Source organism: Microchirus variegatus, assembly GCF_963457635.1.
Source record: "Microchirus variegatus genome assembly, chromosome: 20".
NCBI classification, from domain to species: domain Eukaryota; kingdom Metazoa; phylum Chordata; class Actinopteri; order Pleuronectiformes; family Soleidae; genus Microchirus; species Microchirus variegatus.
The window spans coordinates 11,116,434-11,130,084 of record NC_139821.1 but is presented as its reverse complement, the minus strand read 5'-3'; the positions used below and the strand labels follow the sequence as shown (position 1 = coordinate 11,130,084).

Here is a 13,651-nt window from a genome sequence, read left to right as displayed (position 1 = left end):
ACATGCAGCAGGTATGTGTTGTATCTAAAAAGTGTTTACATAGTGCAAACATGCTTTATCCAAATATATATTGTATCTTTCTTATATTGATATTGATGATCATTTTTACAGTTTTTACCTAGCCTTAATATCTTGTTGATGAAAGCCTACGCACATAAGTTATCAACCTTGCTGTTTATTGAATTGTTTAGTGAAAAGCTCAGTGATCACATGATTGATTTGTTTTAAATGTTCAAAATACTACAGTTTGTGTACTCTATGATATGAAAATGATATTGCTGCTCTGACTGAGTATACTGTTTGTACAAATGCAGTTTTGCTCAGTTTATTTCGGCAGTCCCCAACTGATGTCCTTGAAACCTTTGCATTGTTTTTGCCAAGTCTCACACATTGTTCAAGTGGTGGTTGCACAAGATCATGAATTAATTTATACATCAGACATGTTCAAAACAAAGGAAACTGTCAAAGGCCAGTCATTTATGTATTTAAACTCTTGCGGAATGGTGGTGGTTCAGTTTTTTTTAAACCGCTTTTTCTTTGATGTTTGGAATCTGTTTTGTTGCCTTCTTTACCTCTAAGCTTTTCATTTGCCTCAACATTACTGTAGTTGTGTTATCTGAATTAATTACAAGTATGGAGATCTCTAACTGTGGTCGTCCCACTCTGTCTCCACAGCAACACGGAGCATCAAGATGAAGAAGAAAGCTCGGCAGCACCGGGTTGCGGTGCCGCAGAGGCCGTCGTCTCCCATCAAGCCGTCACCCAACAAGCAGATCTTGACTTATGCTCAGGCGCAACGCATGGTTGAGTTCGAGATCGACGGCCGCCTCCATCGTCTCAGCGTATATGACACGCTGGACGTGATCTCGGATGATGACCCCATGGTGCAGGAGATGATGGAGTGTACCAGCAATAAAGAGAATGCTGAGAAACCACAGCAGCAGGTCCTTCTGAGGTCAGTGAGACTAAAAAACAACCAGGAGAAGAGAAATGCTGCACTGGGAATCACTGTTCAAGGAGAAGGAGCTGGGCATCATGCCAGCCGCAATGCTGGTCCAAAGCTTCCTGAGCCGAAGTTTCGCACCGTGGAATACAACCTTCCAGCTGTTCCTAAGCGGTCGGGTGCTTTTTATAAATACACAGAGAAAACAGAGGAAGAGCTTGATGAGGAAACAGAGTATGACATGGATGAGGAAGATTATGCGTGGTTAGATTTAGTCAATGACAAACGGCGGAGCGAAGGGGTCAGTCAGGTGTCCTACAATGTGTTTGAATTTCTTATTGACCGCTTTGAAAAGGAGTTATACCTGGAGAACCTGGATGAAAGCAGTGAAAAGCAAGCTGCCATCGATGAGGATGCCGTGTGCTGCATCTGCATGGATGGCGATTGCCACAACAGCAACGCTATTCTGTTTTGTGATATGTGCAACATTGCAGTGCATCAGGAATGTTACGGTGTGCCCTACATTCCCGAGGGCCAGTGGCTGTGCAGACACTGCCTCCAGTCACCCGGTCAGGCTGCAGACTGTATCCTTTGTCCCAGAAAGGGTGGGGCAGTGAAAAAGACAGCTGATGACCGCTGGGGCCACGTGGTGTGTGCGCTTTGGGTCCCCGAGGTTGGCTTCTCCAACACCACCTTCATTGAACCCATTGACGGTGTCAGTCACATACCTCCAGCCCGCTGGAAGCTCACCTGCTACCTCTGCAAGGAGAAAGGAGTTGGGGCATGCATACAGTGCCACAAAGCTAACTGTTACACTGCCTTCCATGTCAGCTGCGCTCAAAAAGCGGGGCTCTTTATGAAGATGGAACCCATCAAGGAGGTAACAGACACGGGAGAGCCTACCTTCTCTGTGAAAAAAACCGCCTACTGTGGAGCTCACACGCCAAACGGATGTGTAAGGAGGCCGCTTACAATCTACGATGATGCTGATGAACCCAAAAATGGCCTGTGTAAGAATTTGGAGAAAGTGAAAGCTGTTGGGAAAGGACATTCAAAAGGAAAGCATAAGAAAAAGAGCAAGTACAAGAAGGCTGAGTCCGAAGTTGAGAGTGAAGCTGCAACCCCTGCTACTGTGCCTACTTTTCCTGCTCACAGGTACAGTATGAGTTGACACTTATGTTTTAGGCATGTGTTTTTCTGAACACTTTGCTTTTACCATGTGACAGTGTCTTATATTTATCTGAAGCCATTTTTTTTACACTATAATCTGTGGGTATACTAGTGATGAAATTAATGATATTGAGCACTGTCCCAAGTTTTAAAATGTAAGGATCACTACAAACTAATGCTGATGGTCAAAAGATGAGCGTGTCGTAAAGTTGCGCCCGCAGTGGGAAAGAGGTTTCATATTTATTTTGTCTGTCACGTGCTGGTTGAATTCTCTAAATCTGAGTACTTCAACCAGAGCTAACCAGCATTCTTCAAGCTATCTATGACTTTTGTGTTTTCGGATGGTTGTGTTGCTCTGTCCTCTAATAGCTGTTTTCCTGGCCCCTCTAGGTTACAAACCATTTTGAACCAGGTGTCGGTCCAGAAGAAAAGAGCATTTGTGGAGCTGGTCCTCAATTACTGGACACTGAAGAGGCAATCCAGGAATGGGCTTCCCCTCCTCAGACGCCTTCAAACAAACCTGCATTCTCAGAAGAATGTGCAACCGGTTTGTTCATCTGTCAGTCAACCCCAGAAGACTTTGAGTCTTCATTTTGCTTTTTCTATCAATGCACCAGTAGTTTGTAGAACTTCAAGAAAGTGCTATCATATCGTTATCCATAAAGCCATAATTTTCTGATGATCACATTGCTGCGAACAAGATGTCTGATTGTGTTGAAGCTCACTAAATTATACACTTTCTTGTTAAATCTATGCATTTTTATTTTAATGTATTCTGCAGGAGCAGGTTGAGGAGGAGAGCAGGGCATTAAAGGACCAGCTGAAGGAATGGCACCGTCTCAGACACGACCTGGAGAGAGCCCGGCTGCTGCTAGAGTTAATCCGCAAGAGGGAGAAACTCAAGAGGGAAGAGGTACAAGTGTATGGATGGATACATTTTCACTCCTGGCTGTAAAAAAGAATATCTGCAAAATCAATACAACAATCTAAGGTTTCTGTTTTGTGCTGTCTCAGATGAAGCTGCAAGAGACTCTCTTAGAAATGCAGCTGACTCCGTTCAGTATTTTGCTCAGAACTCTCTTGGACCAGCTTCAGGCAAAAGACCAGGCCAAGATCTTCACCCAGCCAGTGGATGTCAATGAGGTGAATCATTTTACTCTATATTCATTATTGTAGAATATAGATAAGTTGCCTTTATGCAATACAATTTGTCTTAAGGCGGGTAGAACGTCAGACATTGAACATCAACAACACAAACTGTGTTTTTCACCGCTGTTGTTCAGGGGGAGGACAACACAATGTCATACTTTTAAATATTAGTCAGAGCTACCCTGATCTCTTAGGGCTTTAAAGGTCTTCTGTGTACAAACTTCATTTCCCCCCGGTGTGTACTGTGTCTACAGTGTTGAGGAATGGAATGTTCAACTCGAGATCAAGGTCCGCTGACTGATGTCGTCAGTAAATGCTGCGGGTGCCTCAGCCCGGCTAGCTCAGTCGGTAGAGCATGAGACTCTTTATCTCAGGGTCGTGGGTTCGAGCCCCACGTTGGGCGCGTCGCTTTTGTGGGTCACGGGAGTCAGTGGTTGAGAGACGCGTAACCCCACGTTGCTCCTGACGGTTGTGTCGGCAGTAAGTGTGAAAGATTTTAGAAAAATCGGCTGCACATAGATACTCATAGAGCAAATGTATACACTTGAAAGGTGCTATTCTTAGACTGGATCAATACATCTATTTTCTATGATTGAACCATTTCAGACAGAATTCATGTTTGCATAATTCAGTGGACTGGTTTTGGGTTGCCAGAATAACATACCTGAGGTGGAGGGGGTACATGGGTGACGAGCTAGGCCGTCGAACACATTTTTCCACCTGTGAAGTGTGATACACTTCAGCTAAATGTTTGAGAAGACTCTTCTATTACCACCTTCACAAGGAGAAGTTTTGTTGTACTTGAGGCAACTTTTGGATATTTTATTTTCTCTGTTGTGACTTGGTCAGTCAGAGCTGTCTGTGTTTCTGTGTAAAGGCCACAGTATACTGCTGCGTATATTACGCAGTGCTCTACGTAGGTTCCGGAGACCTCTCTATGTCGCCGGAGAGGCTGTCGGAGAGTCTCTCCGTCGTCTCCGGGTGCACAAAATTGTCCGTCACTCCTTCAAGGGAAAACAGAGACGGCAAGGGCTGCGATTGGTCCTCAGGACAGGCCCACATAGCGCTGCTCTGTGCCAGCCACTGAGCTCACCGAACGTCCACAGAGGCGGAGCTGATCACTGCCGACAACGTCGCTGGCAAACCATAAATAAGTCATATCTTAATACACAAACCACATCTTTAGACTCTAAAAATATATATTTCAGGTGAGAAACTTCCACTGTTTCAATGTTATTCAGCTGCAACAACAAGTCTTTCTCTCTCGGACGCCATTGCTCACTGTAGCCAGAAGCACAACAACCTTGCATAGCGACCCCTACTGATTGGGCGGGAAATTGCAGTGTGTATCCGGCACCACGACAGAGAACTATGAAGGCTCGAGGGGTCTCCGTGTTTAAGCAGTTGGATAACACATTACGCAGTATACTGTGGCCTTAAGGCTCCTGCTGCCTGTTTGTGTGAGTATGTCAGACACTCATTGGGAGATAGACTCGCCCCATGGCACTGACAGGCTCTGACAGAGACACACAGATCTCTACTCAGAAATGAGTAGTTACCAACATCCTGAACCATATGATATTTCTCTAACCTGTCACTTTAATCCTGTCCATGTCTTAAAATGATGTCGTTCAACATATTTCATCATATCTCCTGTTTCCCGTAGGTGCCTGACTACGTCGACCACATCAAGCACCCGATGGACTTCTCCACCATGCGGCAGCGCATCGACGACCAGGGCTACAATAACTTGGAGCAGTTCGAGTTTGATTTCAACCTCATTGTTGAAAACTGTATGAAGTATAATTCAAAGGACACTTATTTTTACCGAGCCGCCGTTCGCCTCAGAGACCAGGGGGGGTCCCTGCTCAGAAAGGCTCGACTAGACGTGGAGAAAATAGGCTTCGACACGGAAAGTGGAATGCATCTGCCTGAGGCTCCCGAAATCAAAGCATCGCCACCATTTTCCTGGGAGGACGGTAAGGGCAGCAGTTTGTGATACATGCTCTATTAATCCCTTGAGTCAGGTCATCGGGGTAGGTGACTTGAGAAATATTCATACTATGTGTTGCATTCTGTCCTCAGTGGACCGCCTTCTCAGACCAGCCAATCGGATGCATCTGCCTCTGGACAAGCAGCTGAAGCAGCTCCTGGAGAAGTTTGACCTGACGTGTTCCATGAAGTCCAGCCCCTCCCGTAGCAAGCGTCTCAAGCTTCTCAAAAAGACCATCAATGATGTTCGCAATGAGATGAGCCTAAAACGAGTCCTGCCTCCCCACCAGCACTGTGCTTCCCCCACAACTCCTTCCACATCAGCATGGTCCTCCTCATCAGCCCCTCAACATCTGGAGATGGCTCCACCTACGGAAGAGAGATTGAAGCCTAATGGACATTTTCCAGATGATGAGGGTAGGTGTAAATCTCTTGATTCGGGAAGTTCATGCACTCATCCAGTGTTTGGGATTTTAAGGAGAAACACATGTCCCCAAATGACCCCAAACACACACAGATGAGTCCTTTACTCCAGACATTACCACATAAAGCAAACCAGTCACATGATCTAAGCATTTTTCAATTGCAAATGAAATATCAAAATAGTGTGCTGCTTTGTTTTGGGGAAACTGGTCTTTTCTTGTTTTTAGGAAAGTCTGCAGCTGAGCTCATTAATCTTTATTGTCTGAGCTTTTTTTTCTTGTATTTGTTCAAGTCAAATTAGAACTTAGTCACCATCCACTTAAGTGAAGTAAATCTGAATTTGCACAGAATGGAATAAATATTATTAGTCATAAAACCTAGTCATATTTGCTCAGCTTCAAATCTAAAATAAAGAAAAACAAGCACAGATTGAACCGTCACCATAGAAATACAAATATGGTTCTCTGTAAAAAGTAAACAGAGAAGAGAAAAATACAAACCCTAAAGATTCTAAATTCAAATGCAACATTTTCATTCCACATCACAGAACCAGACGGTTGTAACATGAGATTTACTTGGAGGTGAGCAGCAGTGAACAGGTGTTACTGGTGAATCCTAACAGCATTCCTATTTGTCCATGTGGAACTGATCCCTGAATGGAACCAAGGAACCGTAATTTTCCACATCCACCAAAAAATACCTGCTACCATTTGTAAACAAGCGTGTAACTTGAACACAACATGATTTTGTTGTATCACACAGTTACTATTATGACGAGTGAAAAAGAAAGGACTTTTTTGTTTAGCTCTCATCTTTATTCATCAAAGTGCCTCAATGCTACCGAGGCTAAGCTGCCCCTTGTTTTACTTGTACAACAAAACCCAACAGCCACTTGATGTAGTGCAGTGTCAGTAGTTCTGCAGACACAAGGACAATGTGAATGTTGCAGCACATTACTGTTGCAAATAGATTTTTGTTTTTGTTGTGGACTTTTTATATTATTTTTCCCCCATGTTTATAAATTACCTCCCGCTGTTCTCTAAACAATTTCAGTCGGTTTTTCCTCCAATAGCTCATTAGAAATAAGTTTAGAAACTGTTCATTCTGTATGTTTTCAGTCATACCGGGTTGCAGTCGTCTTGCTTTACTAGCGCAATGTTGTTCTGTTCTGTCTTAACGTGCATATATTATTATTAATACCTTATCAGGATTGCGTGAACTCATTTGACAGTGGATTAAATGAAATAAATGCTATTTGTTAATTTTTGTTGTTACTCACGACTGAGTGTGATTATTATCAGAATCAAAATCAGAATCAGAATACTTTATTAATCCCCGGGGGGAAATTGTTTTTGTTCCAGATGCTTTGTGCAAAGTAAGAAGAAATACAGCATGCAGTATTGTATGGTATTTAATGTTTTCTTTGATACTCCACCACAGGGGACAAGTGTCTTCCTCCTAAACTGGAGCCTTCAGACTCTATACCACCCCTCATCCACTCAGACACAGACCCCGGGCCTCCCACCCTCAAACCAATTGATGCCGTTCCAGACTGTGACTATTACCCTCACGGCAAGCGAGGGAAGTTTGATGGGGAAATCCCAGACCTGCTCTCCTCTGCCCCACGACTCAATGGCTACTCCCACAATAGCCTCCAGAACTCCTTGCTTGACGGCGACGTGAGCGTGGTGGCCACGTCCACTCTCGCAGAGCCCACCGGAACGGTCAGTCGTCGGACAGCAGTGCTCTTTCGCAAATCAAAGACCACCAGTCCACTAAAGCCGCAGAGGAGCGTAGAGGAGGGAGCCAACAGCCTCGTCATAAGAGAAGGCGAGGGGGAGGAAGATGAAGACGGCGCACAGCTGGGTTCAAAGTCCTTCCTGTCGGTGGTCATACCAAGGCTAGAGACTCTACTTCACGGCAAGAAGAGGAAGCGCAGTGGCAGCAGAGACAGTGAGGAGGACGATGAGGAGGAGGGTGGAAGACGGGGGGAGCATGAAGAGGAGGGAGAGTCTCCAGTGAAACGACTCAACACTGGTGAGAAGTTCAGGCTGGAAAGAAACTAAATGCAATTTCTCCAGGCACAGTTATTTCAAATGAGGTTGGCTGACCCACAGACATCAACATGAGGCTCTTTCTGCTGTGTGCTCTCCCTCAGGTCTGTCGAGGGGTTTTCTGGAGGTGGAGGAGAAGGAGCTGGAAGAACCCAGCAGAACCAGCAGACCCGTGGAGCCACGGAGACGCTGCGCCTCGGAGTCCTCCATCTCCTCGTGTAGCAGTTTGCCAGGAAACACCAGGTGAGCCAGCAGATAAAGAAATAAATAAATATTTTTGTGCTTTGAGAAACAATAGCAAAATATGAATGAAGAAACAGTACTGGTCTGCTAGAGACAGGACTCAAACGGGCCTTTCACACATACAGGCGAAAAGATTAATTGTGACATGGGACAACCATGCAAGAGCGAAATACAAGTTCACAACTACACGCTACCATACATGTGCCAGTGAACTTTTTAAGTGGCGCTTTTCCACTAGTGCTTTTTTTTAGTACCTACTCAGGCGAGGTCTCAAGCGAGATGAGCCGATACTACGCGTGACGTCGTCGGACTGCTGTCCACTGATTGGTCAGAGTGTCGTCACAGGAAGAGGCGCAAGAATCAAACCTGAACAGTGCCCAACTGTAGATCAGTTAAAAAGACTTAATAATCCTGAAAACGTGTGTTAATCTCCAACATTTAGCAAGGACATGTCTAAAATCTCGTCATTTAACAGAGGAGTCTGGTGTATTTCACGACAGCACTGCTGAAAGCCTGCAATCACAAGTGTCAGACAGAGTTTGTGCCCCGGTCAATGCAGGAAGTACTGAACAAATCGTTTTAATTAACTGATTCTAATGATTCAGTACATCAAATATAGCTGCTTTACAAGTCACTAATTTGTGTGAGTCAGTTCCATGCAGCCGTATTGCGTAGAATCGAACAGAGCCGTAACTACGTAGTGGAAAAACACCATGAGTTAAAGTGTGTGACATTAAGGAGGGTTTATTGGCACAAATGTAACTTATTATCCATAAGTGTGTTTAATCCTGTAAAGCCCAAACCATTAAATAATTGACAGAAAATTCAAATTCTTTGAAACTGGAGCCTTTATTGGTACAAACAAACATTTTTATTTTATTTTCAAATATCAATTTCCATATAGGGGTTTTAATTTGTATCATATTTGATACAGTGGGTCACAATTCTCAAAGATTCTTTTTTTTCTTGAACAAAAAATACACAAACCAATCCAACAAATCAAACAAAAACAATGCAGCAATGGAACTGGCAGGGTGGTAGTCTGGAAGACATAACATTTCAATTATTTCTTTTACTAATTTTGCGGTTCACAACCTTTTTATTTTGAATGATGGTAGGCTTGAAAACAGTTGTTCAGACAAAGATGCACACTGCATATCTCACAGTACACATGGGCAAAGTGGCCTACGCAGTGCTTGCATCTCTGTCGGGTTTCCCATAATTTTATACATTGGGTTTGTCAAGGAAAAAATTGTCACACTGCTCATCTGGAGGGCTCAAAAACGAATGTATCACATATGATACGTTTGGCTTTATAGGGATAATCTTAAAACAAAAAGTGTTCAATCAGAAAAATGCTTTGTTATGTAATTATGGTAAGGACCTTGCTTTGCAGGGGCCACCATTTTTGTCGCGCCAACTCAATAAAGACGGATTGGCTCCACCAACTTAAACCGACGTTGCTCTGTGTTTTGTCTCTTGTCTTGATTCCAGCACCATTCTCAGTCTTCCAAAATGTGGGAAGGGAAAACCTGCCTTGGTCCGGAGAAACACTGTGGACGATAAGAGCGAACTGATCGCCTGCATTGAAACCGGGAACTTTGCGAAGGCAGCGCGAATAGCTGCGGGTAAGTCGGCGGCTCCAACCATCATCACGACAACTGACAACAATTCACTGTAAAGAAAACACTTGAAGTTTAAGAAAACAGTACATCCAAAGCAGTAACACTACAGATGTGACATGTAGAGCTGAAATTATGAACCAGCAAATGAATCAATGATGAAAATAATTCATAGTTGCAGCCCCACCACTATCACATAAATTGTGGACTCACTTTTCCTGTTGTCCCTGTGCAGTACTGTCAAAATGCACAAAAATGAGTTCATCCAACTGCAGAATTGGTGTCATGTTCACGCTTCAGCATCAATTAAGATCATGAAAGTTTCATTTAATAGGACATGCAGACTCCTGGTGTTCACACACAAACAAAAAAAGCAGGTTTTGGAAATGAACAGCAGCTGCCAGCCAAGTTCATGTGACTTTTGGCAGTGACCAGTGAGTTTTTGCGCTTGGCCTGCCGTCATGGCACGTAACCAGTCAGCATCTGGAGACAAAATTCTCATTTGGCTGATTAAACTGTATAAGTGGTTGGTAAATTTCAATATCTGTCCGTCACGGCAGGGTCTTGAAGGGAAAAGTTAATTTGCAGCCCCTGTTTGCCGTGTGCTCCTGCATGGTTTTGAAAAAAAAAAGAAAATGTGTTACTGTTCGTGTTTAAACCCACACATAACTTGTTTGGTGTTGTTCCTGCTTCCATAGAGGTTGGCAACAGCAATATCTGGATGCCTGCTAGTGCTGCAACAGTTGCATTGGAACCCTTAAAGCTAGTTTGGGCCAAGTGTAGTGGATACCCTTCCTACCCAGCCTTGGTGAGTGTTTGTCGGATAGAACGCATGGCAATCACTGAGTGGTCTTCTTACTCTCACGTTGAGTTGTCATCTTTTTTTTTCCATTGAAACCTAACTATGACCCTCTTGTCTCACAGGAAAAGGCTTTAGTTTCAAGTGCTCATTCACAATTGTCAACTCTTTCCTGTAGGTGGCAGCCTTTCACTGTTAACCAGTTACATTTGACCTTAGCGTTAAAGGACAAACAAGGAAAAGAATCTAGAATCTGCAACAAGCTAGGGTTCTGCATGCATGCATGTCTCTCTCTGTGTGTGTGTGCGTGTGTGTCTGTGTGTGTGTAGGATCTTTTCTGGCAAAATCACCGACCTTACCAAAACCTGGTCCTAATAAGGGAGAACGTCATTTCTGAGGAACTGGATAAGTTTGTAGCTAAGATCTGAATTGTGGTTAGGTTAATTTTAAGGTTAGGGATTGTGGTTAGGTTAATTTTAAGGTTAGGGTTAGGCGCTAACTAGTTTTGGTTAAGATGTGTCTTTGTGTCTTCACAATTTGAATGAAGCTGGTTTTATGGTTAAGGCTAAATTTGGTTTATGTCAGTGTTAGTTTGTGATGGTTAAGGTTAGGATAAGAGGTTAAAAAACGCATAATCATTAGGTGTCATCGCAAAGATTGTTTGTGTGCGTATCATTCATTCGTCTTCTACCCTTTTATCCTCCACGTTTTTTTTTACACCAGTCATCTTAACTACATACCAGAGTGATTCTATGTGTGGATCCATGTTTGTATTCATGAGTATATGTGTGCGTCTGCGTGTAACCCCCCCCTCTTTCTTTGCTTCCCTTGCTGCGTGTAGATCATTGACCCCCACATGCCGCGCGTGGGCTGCCAGCACAACGGGGTGTCCATCCCCATGCCCCCCATGGACGTGCTCCGCATCGGAGAGCAGATGCAGTACAAAGCCGAAGAGAAACTCTACCTCGTCCTCTTCTTCGACAACAAGCGCAGCTGGTGAGTGTCGCTCTGTGAAGAAAATGATTTAAGCTGCCACAGGTTTCCTACAAGGGTAAAGCTATCAGCCTGTCTGTCAGCTCATCATTATTCTCCTGTGGCTGACACGACATCAGTCGTCAACAGGCAACAAATGTCTCTGGCTTCAAGAGACATTTGAATATTTCTCCTGAACTCCGGTTACTCGAAAAATGTGTTGTATAAGACAGTGTAGCCTTTTTGTGTTCGCTGCTAAGGAAAAAGAAAAGATTCAACCTTTTCGTGAACAGTGCGCATGGAGTATGTTTTAAAAATGTCAGCCTGCATTTATAAAATAGCAGATTTTGCTCCTTAACCCCACTTTAACATTTAAGTCTTTTAGTTTCGACACGTCTGCTTTTATTACTGTTGACGTCTCTACAATGTTCTTGGAAAAATAGCAGTGGGAGGCACCAGAGATGTTTTTACTCTGTATGCACAGCTCCCTGATGCTACCATGCAGCCGTCAGTTTAAATGGCAACTGATGGAATCAGCGGTTCATTTAGTTAGAATAATTATAAACAAAGCAGTTTTGGTCCAGTACCATTAAAACCAGTCTGCAGTAACTTTTTTTTTTAGCCCTTGCTACTATTATGGTTGATTTCTTATCATTATTTTTGCAGTTTTTGGTGTTAATTCTCATCCACGTTTTAGTGCGTTTCTGTTCACACTCGAATTTCAGGTGTTACAGTAAAATACGTTAACTCCAGCTATTATTCAATGCTTAAAGGCCACTGCATGTAGATTCACTTTTTAGATGACACGCGGTACAAATTTAAATTGCAGCATAGCAAAAATATACGCTAAATAAAGCTCACAGATGATATATGGTTCTAAAACATGTTATAGCTATATGGAAAAAAAAGAGAATCCACATTTTTCATGCCAGTTTCCTTGTGAAAAGACTGATGTGTTCTTGAAAAGCGAAAAGGAAAGACATTGAGTGCTGCTGTTCCTCCTCCTCCTCCTCCTGCAGGCAGTGGCTTCCGAGGTCCAAGATGGTTCCTCTGGGGATGGACAAGACCATAGACAAGATCAAAATGATGGAGGGACGCACGTCCAGCGTTCGCAAGGCTGTCCAGATCGCCTACAGCCGCGCTATGAACCACCTGAGCATAGTGCAGGATGAGCCAGTCAGCGACCTCAGTGACGTGGACTGATGACAGTCGCTGGATCTGCTTCCCTCTCTCTCTCTCACACACACACACACACAAACTTGTACCTCTCCTGTACCAAATACCCCTCCCCTCCCCCCTCTCTCTCTCTCTGTCTCTGCAGGAGACTGAAATGTTTACTGGGCACCCGCTGTAACAGGTGGTGTCTGTTCCTCATCCATTCCTACTCGTACACACTCCTCCTACCATGTGCCGATGGGATACGGCTGCTGCTGAAATGAATGTGTCTTTTCTGTTTGTCCTCTCCACCTCCAGCCTTGTAACTGTGCTAAGAGACTGCTCCCCCCCGTCTATACTTCACCAATCACAACTGTCATTTAATTTATAATTTCAGTGCATAAACATTAGTGACTGATTTGGGTGCTTGTTGGTAACCTGGTTAAATGTGCCCAAGGCGTTGAGACTTCCTAGTAAAAACTTCACACCCCTTGGTTGAGTTTTGGCTGTGGCTAATAAGTTGTTTTTAACTCGGTCCTTTATTTTGGCTTTTTCTTTTGCCAAGTTTTAATTTGTGTTAGAAGCTGCAGTAAAAAAAAACAGCTAAAGCGGATTCAAAGAAATGTACATTTCCTGCTTACATGAAGGCCTTTTAGTTGCATTAAATCAGCTGTAGCCAAATCACACGTCTGTCACATTTACTCACTGAAGTCATCTCCATTTACAAATATCTCCCCCCTCTTTTTTTCTTTTATTTAAACTGTAAATAATCTGTACAGTTGCCTGACACTAACTTATTTTGTAGTTTTGACATAAATGGAAACTGTACAGGAGTTTTTTTTAGTATTTATACTTGATTATTCTCAGCACTCAGGTGCAAGTGCTGCTTTTTCCAGTGCTGCGTGATCAAGAAGAATAAAAATGCAAAAGCCTTAGTATTATACGATTATTAGGGCTGAAATTACATGTTTCTGAGAGGTATGAAAGTATTCCCTTTTTTTAAGTTATTGAAGTGTATAATCATGAGGTTCCACCTGGCATTAATTCCTATCGTACGGAAGTCGTTTTAGTATTTTTGTTCCGATATATTTATATGATTTGAACTCACAGTGATGACAGATGTAAGTCT

At 43.3% G+C, this 13,651-nt stretch overlaps 1 protein-coding gene across 1 annotated transcript; it reads left to right on the top strand.

The window, feature by feature from the left end:
* Positions 1-686: 686 nt before the first annotated feature.
* Positions 687-12,570, top strand: brd1a (bromodomain containing 1a; the record flags this gene model as incomplete). Its single annotated transcript, XM_083906817.1, has 12 exons — positions 687-2,098; positions 2,504-2,660; positions 2,895-3,026; positions 3,128-3,256; positions 4,929-5,241; positions 5,348-5,671; positions 7,118-7,714; positions 7,836-7,974; positions 9,469-9,602; positions 10,295-10,404; positions 11,237-11,391; positions 12,387-12,570. The coding sequence occupies exons 1-12, from the start codon at positions 693-695 to the stop codon at positions 12,568-12,570; spliced, it is 3,780 nt and encodes a 1,259-aa protein (XP_083762943.1). The 5' UTR covers positions 687-692.
* Between the last annotated feature and the right edge of the window lie 1,081 nt (positions 12,571-13,651).